Source organism: Cebus imitator, unplaced genomic scaffold (genome assembly GCF_001604975.1).
Source record: "Cebus imitator isolate Cc_AM_T3 unplaced genomic scaffold, Cebus_imitator-1.0 Scaffold129, whole genome shotgun sequence".
NCBI classification, from domain to species: Eukaryota; Metazoa; Chordata; class Mammalia; order Primates; family Cebidae; genus Cebus; species Cebus imitator.
This window is the reverse complement of record NW_016107444.1, coordinates 1,110,670-1,119,897: the sequence shown is the minus strand read 5'-3', so window position 1 is coordinate 1,119,897 and position 9,228 is coordinate 1,110,670. Positions and strand designations below refer to the sequence as shown.

Below are 9,228 nucleotides of genomic sequence, written 5' to 3'. Positions count from 1 at the left end.
AAAAAAAAACAATTAATGATTGAATAGAATAAGGTAGATTATCAGTGATATCTGTCTCACCAGATTTCTTTTAGACTCTTAAGAGCCTCAGAAAGTATGCCATAGGGTTTCTGGGGAAAATACCTTTTACATGGTAGGATCAGGGTTGGGGTCCACTGTCCTCATCTCCCCAGAAAGGGGTATAGGCAGCATGGCTCTGACCCTCATAAACTTATCAGTGCCTACCACCTGATAATAGAATGGAGACCATGTTACCTGATTGTGAGCCCCTTCTTTCTTATTTTTGCAGGCACCCCAGAATACGTTTCCACACGGGCCTTGTGGATGCCCACCTCTACTGCTTGAAAAAATACGTTGTGGATTTCCTAATGGAAAATGGGTAAGAAAGAGGGTGGTAGAGTCTAACATACAGTGCTTAACAAGCTACCTTGTGAATCCATTAAATTTTAAACCTTTGTAATTAGATAACCAGTTTCCAAAAATAGCACAATAGCACAGTTAGGTCTCATTTTTGTTTTAGAAATGAAATTATGTCATCAACATAGTTTTATCTGTACCAGAGTCCCCTGCTCGTATTTTTGCGGTGTGTGTTATAATGAATCAGTAACATATTTTATAACACTTACAGTAACCCATGATGCCTCTTTCTGTCCAGTTCCAGGCTCTTCCCTCCTTCAACAGGAGCGAGCTCCACAGCCCTTATGCTATTTGTCTCTAATTATATGTTCTTCTCCTAGGCAATTATCTAGTAGATAGGCCCTCTTAGCAAAGGGCTAGAGACTTACCACAAAAGGGGAGAAAAAGGAGAGCATGTTTCTCCCCAGTTTTAGAAAAGAAACCCACCTCAATGAGTAAACGTTCATGAATGCAGAGAAACAAAATTTGGCACATTTTCTGATTTTTTTTTTTTTTTTTTTTTTTTTAGAACAGAATTGTAGGACTTAAATACTTTCCAGAGATTGTATCTGGCAGATCACAGGAATTGGGTTTTCAAAGAGAAAACCCCTTTTGCAGTTGGTCTCAAGGATTTTTTTTTTTTATAAGAAAAGCAGCTACAGTCCTCAAAGGAACAGGTGGAAAAGATTTAATAACTGCATGGTTAAGGAAAGGAGCAGCTAGCTTCCCTTGATGACTGCTGGATAAGTTTGGAAAGTTCACCAGTGCTATTCAAGGCAGAAACTTATCTAGGTGAACAGATACCACCATAGCAAGTGGTATCTCAGACCATCTGGAGAAAAGAATTTGAGAACCTGAGTTTAAATGCTGTCTCTGCCTTTGGCTGATGGACTTGAATATATATCAGAATATTAAGAGGAAGGAGGATTGTTCCTCTGCCCGTTAAATGATTTTTCTTTCAGTGTCCTACCCCTTACCCCCCACAACACTTGCTAAGTTTCTATAGGGAGGCCCATATAGAGCCAATGACAAACCAAATCATTTGGACTTTTAGAAAGCTTTCCCAAGGATTGTTTTATCTCTGTTTCCCCTACCAAGGACACTGTTGCCCTGCTCCCTTCTGACCTCTGAAAAATGTTTTCATTTCATCAACATATACTTACTAAGCACTCATTATGAGGCAGGCATTGTGCTAAAGCAACCATGAGATCAATGATAAATAAACAGATATGGCCCTGCCCTCATAGAAATTATAGCCTAAGCTCCATGGTGGAATGTGGAGACCTTGCTTTTTAGATAGCAGAGTAACTTGTTGCCAAGATCTAGAGGGTGATCCAAGACCTATTTCTCAATTACCAGTCTGGACTGTTTGTATTCCAAAAATGAAATTAACTCTTGGCCACTGAAGGGTTTATTTTTCACTCCCAAATAAAAATGAAGCCATATGAAATGAGCCTAGGCCTTGATGGGCAAAAGGGGATACAACTATGTTAGAAAGGACGACTTTTTAAAAAACCATTTATTATGGAAAATTCCACATAAATGCAAAAGTAAAGAAAATAATGAACTCCCATATATCCATCACACAGTTTCAACAATTATCAACTCATTGTCAATTTGGTTTTATATATGCCACCATTTCTCTCCCCACATTACCCTAAATTGTTTTAAAGCAAGGCATTTTGATATAATTTCATCTGTAAATATTATATTTAAGTATGTATAGTTAAAATATATGGACCCTTCCAGGATAATGATGATATTTAAAATAGATATGTATTTTATGTATACATACATATATATGGGGGGGGCTCTTTTTTGTTAATAAACAAATAGCTTAATACCATTATCACACCTACAGAAAACTGACAGTGCTTCCTTAATACTATCAAGAGGAATGTGACTTTTGGTGTCTGTATATGGAGGCAGTTTTACAGCAAACCTAGTCATCTCATCCTGGTTGTTACAGCTTATTTGTAGTTCATTTGGCCACTACCAGTTAGTTATTTCCACACCTGGCAAGTGTAGCACAATGGTATGTGTACCTTGAGGACAAGCCTGAAGTTGGTGATATGGCTACAGGTCCTGGCCAGAAGCTCTGCTGAGTGAGACTTTCCCAGAACCTACTGCAGTAGAGAATGATACAGAGCCTCAGCACATACTACTTCCCCATCTCAAGACCTGTTTAGGAGTAGTTTATCTCTTTCTTCCCCACATTTACCGTCACCTCTCAGAGTTACTAGAATCAAATAGCATATATTGAAAATTGATAAATTTCACTAAATTGGAAAAAGTAAAAAGGCACAGTAGGGCAAATTAGAATGGTACTTGAGGGAGATTCTTTATTCTCAATAAATAGCCTGGAATAGTGAAGGTCTTTTAAAAGTTGTGGGAGGCTGGGCGTGGTGGCTTAAGCCTGTCATCCCAGCACTTTGGGAGGCTGAGGTGGGCGAATCACGAGGTCAGGAGTTTGAGACCAGTCTGGCCAACATGGTGAAACCCCGTCTCTACTAAAAAATACACAAACATTAGCCAGCCGTGGTGGCGCACACCTGTAATCCCAGCTACTCAAGAGGCTGAGGCAGCAGAATCGCTTGAACCCAGGAAGCAGAGGTTGTAGTGAGCTGAGATCCCACCACTGTACTCCAGCCTGGGTGACAGAGTGAAACTCCGTCTCAAAAGAAAAAAGAAAAAGAAAAGTTGTGGGAGATGGGATTGAATTGGTTGGTAGTAAGTAGCAGCATGTAGAAGGTCTTAAAAGCTGAACAAGGAGTTACAGATCTTTAAACAGAATAGTCTTATAGGAAATGAACAATGATACAACCTGGCAAGTGAATATAAACCATTCTGCATGGGAAAGATATTTCTTCAAGATACGTAGGAGACACTTACAATCATCTGGTCATCAAATGATGACTCCATTAGGAATGCAAAGGAAAGAGTAAACCTAGGAGATACAGCTTCAAGAAAGGACTGCCTTAGCAATCCTTCGTTATGTTTCACCTCTGAGAGTTAACATATTCTACCCTATGTTCTTTATGCAGGAAAGCTTCTACAAAGTCACACTTAGGTTTTGTGAGTTGCTTATATGTTAACATTTTCCACTCAAATTCTTTGAGAACAGATATCCACCTGGATTTGTAAGGCATTCAGTATATGCTTGGTGAATGGGGGAAAGACAATGTAGTGACAGATAACAGAAGCAATTTAGTATTAATACATTAAAAATGAAAGAAGAGAGGTGGGTTTCTACAGCTGACTAAGCAGAAAAGCTATAGGGAGCGCCGCAGAGAGAAGAAAATCTGTACTGTCTGGTGAGAAGTAAGTAACTGTACATGTTTTACAAGTTTTTTATCCACTTCTGAATATAGTATGATAGATGAATGTTCCACCGAATCTCTTGAATATTTTAATTCAAATGTGTTGGATTCTATGTCCAGGGCAAAATTAGAGCTTAGTCTGAGGATTGTGACTGTGATACCTCTTTGATAGCTGAGTGTTTCTCCCACTTTTACAATATCAGCTGCATTAAACCTAAAGAAGCTGACCTCTTAGGAGGTCTGGAAGCCCAGGTATTGGCTCTGGGCCCTGGGTATTGGCAAGCTCTTTGCTTACCTTAGTAGGAGTTGCTCTTAGACCTGAGTCAGGGCCCTAGATTGGCACTGGCCCAATGAAAGACTCAAGCAGTATGCCAGCTTTCTGAGTTAAAGCCATGGGAGACAGGAAATATATATCAGGATTAGTCTTGATTTCCTCTTAGTACAGAAACACCTCCGTGCCCCCCTAATCTACTAGACCTGCTAGCCTCTTTAAGAGACTTAAGGGAGATTAGTCTTCTTAACAGGAAGAATCAAAACTGATTACTTCCTTCTTGTCCAGAAGTATCCACGGTTACAGTCAACCTCTTACGGTGTTAGAATCTGATGTTGCCATTCAGTGCTTATAGTCTTGGGGTTGGACCTTCAGAGCAGGAAGAGAGAAGGAAATAAGAAAATTACCTTTAACAGCACCTACCATGTACCAGGCACTATGCTGGGTGCTTTTCACGTATATTCATTTCTTACAATAGTTCTCTCATTAGGTATTAATTATATTGTAGAGGAAGAAAATGCTCAAAAGTCATTTGCTCAATGTCATGCAGCCACAGCCTCAACAAAATTCATCACTGTTGAACTGACTGCGAGCAACATCTACCACAGATGTTGGATGTCTCTATTGCCAACATACTTATATGCACATGTGTATGACTCACACTTGGAAGAATAACAGAGCAGTCACAACTTCCTTGCCTCAGCTATGCCAGGATGCAGAGAAATAAGGATAGGACCCACAAAGTCAAGTCAAGAGTTGGGGATAGGCCATCATGGCAAGGTCAGAATCAGGGTGACAATTAAAGCCACATACAAAATGAAGTTATGTTAGCTGGGTGTGATGGTGTACACCTAGAGCCTCACCTATTCAGGAGGCTGGGACAGGAGGACCACTTGAGCCCTTGAGGATGAGGTACAGTGAACTATATATGATGGCACCACTGCACTTCAGCCTGGTAGATAGAATGAGACCCTGTCTCTAAATAAAAATTAAAAATAGATGGGCTGGGCACAGTGGCTCGTGCCGCTAATCCCAGCACTTTGGGAGGCCAAGGCAGGCAATTCAAGACCAGACTGGACAACATGGTGAAACCCCGTCTCTATTAAAAAATACAAAAATTAGCTGGGCATGGCGGCTTGTGCCTGTAATCCCAGCTACTTGAGAGGCTGAGGTAGGAGAATCGCTTGAACTAGGACCCGGGAGGCGGAAGTTGCAGTAAGCCAAGATCGTGCCACTGCATTCTAGCCTGGGATACACAGACTCCATCTCAAAAAGAAAAAAAAATAAATAAAGATGAAAGTGTGGAATAGCTAGAAAGCCTCTAGTAAGCACAAGACAGCAGAGTGAAGTGAAGCTAAGAAGCAGAGATGTGGGACCAGATAGTGCTGTGAGAGGTAGGCAGTAATAGTCTTGGTTTCTTACTGTTCAGTAGTTTAGGCATCCATTGATTTGGCTGTACTTGGTTTCCTTACATGTCCTTAGATATCCTAGAGATTGTGTGATGTGTCCTTTACTTCAATAACAACAAAATTGGCTGGGCATGGTAGCTCACGCCTGTAATCTCAGCACTTTGGGAGGCTGAGGTGGGCAGATCACCTAAGGTCAGGAGTCCAAGACCAGCCTGGTCAACATGGTGAAACCCCATCTCTACTAAAAGTACAAAACGTAACCAGGCGTGGTAGTGGGCACCTGTAATCCAGCTACTCAGGAGGCTGAGACAGGAGAATCGCTTGAACCCAGGAGGCAGAGGTTGCAGTGAGCGGAGATCGCACCACTGCACTCCAGCCTGGGCAACAAAAAGCAAAACTCCGTCTCAAAAAATAATAATAATAATAAGCTAAGAATATGTATCTTACACATCTTCTCAACAGGGCTGTTATTTGGTGGCTGCATATTGATATCTGAAGATGCAGGTGCTGCCAAGATTAAACCAAGGTAGTCAGTCTCCTTTGAACTTCTTAGTTGCATTAATTTTTTTTTTTTTTAAGACAGGGTTTCACCATGTTGGTCAGGCTGGTCTTGAACTCCCGACCTCAGGTGATCTACCCGCCTTGGCCTCCCGAGTGCATAGATTACAGGCGTGAGCCCCCACGCCCAGCCAGTTGCATTCATTTTTATCTCTCGGACTTCTAGAAATCATCAACTGCTGGGGAAGGGACAAAGTTCTAGCAGCACAGCACATTGTATTGACTTATAAATAAAGAGTCCCCAGTTGAGCTAGCCTGTGCTATCTGAGGGTATCATGGATCAGACTATGGTAGGAAAGATAACCTTTTTACAGAGGACTTAAAAACTGGAATAATATATATAATTAAAGCACTCCCACAAAGAAGCATCATCATGGAGCCAGAAAATCTAAAACCAGAGAGAAAAATATGTTTGGTTTGATAAAGATTTAAAGATAATTTCACTGTAAGTGTAATGGTTAATTGATGTCCTTTCCATCTATCTTTGTTCTCTGGCAAATTCCTAAATATTTATTAATACATCCCTAGATGTTACTCTTGTAGGAAGTATTCTCTCAATTTTTTCCCCCTTTACCACCAACTTAGATTGGATATCCTTACTGTGCTACCATAATAATAGTCATGTTTATCTCTATCAGGCATAATTAACTGTTCCCTCTTCTGATCTTGTATAATCTTTAACTATTACATGCATCCCATTAAATTGTATTTACATGTCTGTCTTTTCCATCTTTTTGAACTCCTTGAGGACAGACTTCATCTTCGATTCATTTTGTGACACATTAATAGATGCTCAGTAAATATAAAAGCAACCAAACTGGCAAGTTCATATGAGGGCATGGATTTGCCTGTTTTGTTTCATTGTTATAGTCCTACTGTCCAGAAGAATGCCTGGAACATTTTGGGTGCTCACATGAATAAACTGAACAAATAGAATGTTGATTGGCCAGGTGAGGTGGCTCACACCTGTAATCCCAGCACTTTGGGAGGCTGAGGTGGGTGAATCACTTGGGCTCAGGAGTTTGAGACCAGCCTGGACAAGAAAGTGAGACCCCTATCTCTGCAGAAAATAGAAAATAGAAAAATTAGGTGTGGTGGCATGTGCCTGTAGTTTCAGCTACTCTGGAAGCTGTGAGGTAGGAGGATCACTTGAGCCTAAGAGAGAGTTTGAGGCTGTGATCGCACCACTGCACTTCAGCCTGGGCGACAGACCAAAACCTTGTCTCAAAAAAAAAAAAAAAATTTGTTGAATTGATCTCTCCAGGTAATAGGAGTAAGATCTCAACATATTTTTCTTTCTCAAGCCCTATGCACAGCATTGATATTTTATTCTTATGCAAGCTGTCAGTATTTTGCCAAGAAGGAAGAAGGCATATCACAGAATACTGTATACCAAATACCTAACTTTTAAATCAGCACCCCTTAAGATAATTTCCTGTTTACTTTCCAGGTTATATCTACTTTCTTTGAAGGGGGGAAAAAAAAACCTGAGGACAAAGTATAGGGTTAACTCAGCAATTGGCTTTTCTTCCCAATTATAACTGCACTGAGAGAAAAGGTACAAAAACCCAAGCTTTTAGTCCTTTGCTTGGCTGACTTGAGTTCCACACCCTATAAAAATAGGTTTTCTGTTCTGCCTCCTTCCTAATTCTTTGAAAGACTGAGTTGAAGTGAGACATGTAGGGGATTTTAAGTCTCTTTTGCTTTGCTTTCAAAGACAGAAAAGCCAGAATGCAAAAGTAGCCAAACATTTTCTTTTGCCATAGACATCATTTTTAGGCTTCTAGAAGCTTGTGGCCACAAGGAGGGCCTGATCTCAGATCAAGGCAAAATAATAAAAGTGTCAGGTTTAACCAGAACTGATAATCATGTGTTTTTTCAAGTGTTGGATTTTTAATGCTAGCAATGTTAGTAATAGAGAAACATATTTAGAATTCATTACATTTTCAAATTAGGAAAGCTTTACCTTTTTTTTTTTTTTAAAGGTAATCAGTTATTTAATTAGATTATTAGGACACTTAAAACACCAAGTTGTAGGTGTTTTATCTTCAGTAGGGATAATACCTAGGCATTTTGCGAAGTTTAAGCAACCAGGTACTGCCGTTTTTGTCACCACCAAGTGGTTTTGTAACAGTTGCAAGAAACTTCTCCTTCTTTTTCTTTTCAACCTTGGATTTAGCCGCTGAGTACTTCCTCTTGTACATGGCCTTTCTGGAATACATGGCAGATTGGGAATACCTACCAATTCCTCTGACAAGAACAGGATGGCGGCTGCAATGGGGCTTTCCCTTCTTGGGCTTTTTAGCCTTGAGGTTACCCTTTTTCACTTTGCTACCAGCATCAGCCTTCTTGGCTCCAGGTTTCTTTTCTTTAGTACCCGGCTTCTCAACTTTTTTACCCGCCATCTTGCAAGATGGGAAAACTACCTTTTTTTTTTTTAAGAGACAAGGTCTTGCTCTTTCACCAGCCTGGAATGGAATGCGGTAGTGTGATAATAGCTCACTGCAGCCTCCAACTCCTGGGCTTAAGTGAGCCTCCCTCCTCAGTCCCAGGTAGCTGGGGCTACAGGCACTTAACCACTGGCTAATTTCCTTATTTTTTGCAGAGACAGGATCTCAATATGCTGCCCGGGCTGGTCTCAAACTTCTGGCCTCAAGAGATCCTCCTGCCTAGGCCTCCCAAAGAGCTGGGATTACAGGTGTGAGCTACCATGCCCAGCCAAGAAAGCTCTACTTTCTGTATCCAAAAATCTGTGTGTTTATAGGTAAAGAGACAGCAAGCAGAGAATTCTAAATCCTGTGGAAAGTGCTTTGGTTGAAGTAAGCACAAGATGCTAGTTAATATGGTATAGTGGAAAGAGCCATGGACTTTAGGATAGATGTGGAATGACTTTCAGTTCTATCAATTATAAAAGTTGTACTAACCTTGGGCAAGGTTAACATCTCTAAGCCTTGATTTTCTTCTTTATAAAATAGGGGCCAGGTGCAGTGGCTCACGCCTGTAATCCCAGCATTTTGGGAGGCTGAAGTGGGAGGATGGGCTGAACCCAGGAGTTCCAGACCAGCCTAGGCAACATAGCAAGATGCCATTGCTACAAAAATTACAAAAAATAAAATAAGAATAGTAATACCTATCGTAAGGATTGCTATAAGAACTTGAAATGGTTGGCCGGGCGCGGTGGCTCAAGCCTGTAATCCCAGCACTGTGGGAGGCTGAGGCGGGTGGATCACGAGGTCAGGAGTTCGAGACTATCCTGGTCAACATGGTGAAACCC

At 40.9% G+C, this 9,228-nt stretch overlaps 1 protein-coding gene across 2 annotated transcripts in view; it reads left to right on the top strand.

Annotated features, from left to right (window-relative positions):
- The window catches only part of EIF2B3 (eukaryotic translation initiation factor 2B subunit gamma), a 114,421-nt gene that overhangs the window by 64,867 nt on the left and 40,326 nt on the right, over positions 1-9,228 (top strand). Inside the window, exon 3 of one of the 2 annotated variants that reach the window (XM_017540804.1) lies at positions 290-379. The exons of the other annotated variant lie outside the window; for it this stretch is intronic. Within the exon in view, the coding sequence (XP_017396293.1) occupies positions 290-379 (90 nt within the window). The remainder of the gene's footprint in view (positions 1-289; positions 380-9,228) is intronic. 2 annotated transcript variants of the gene reach the window in all.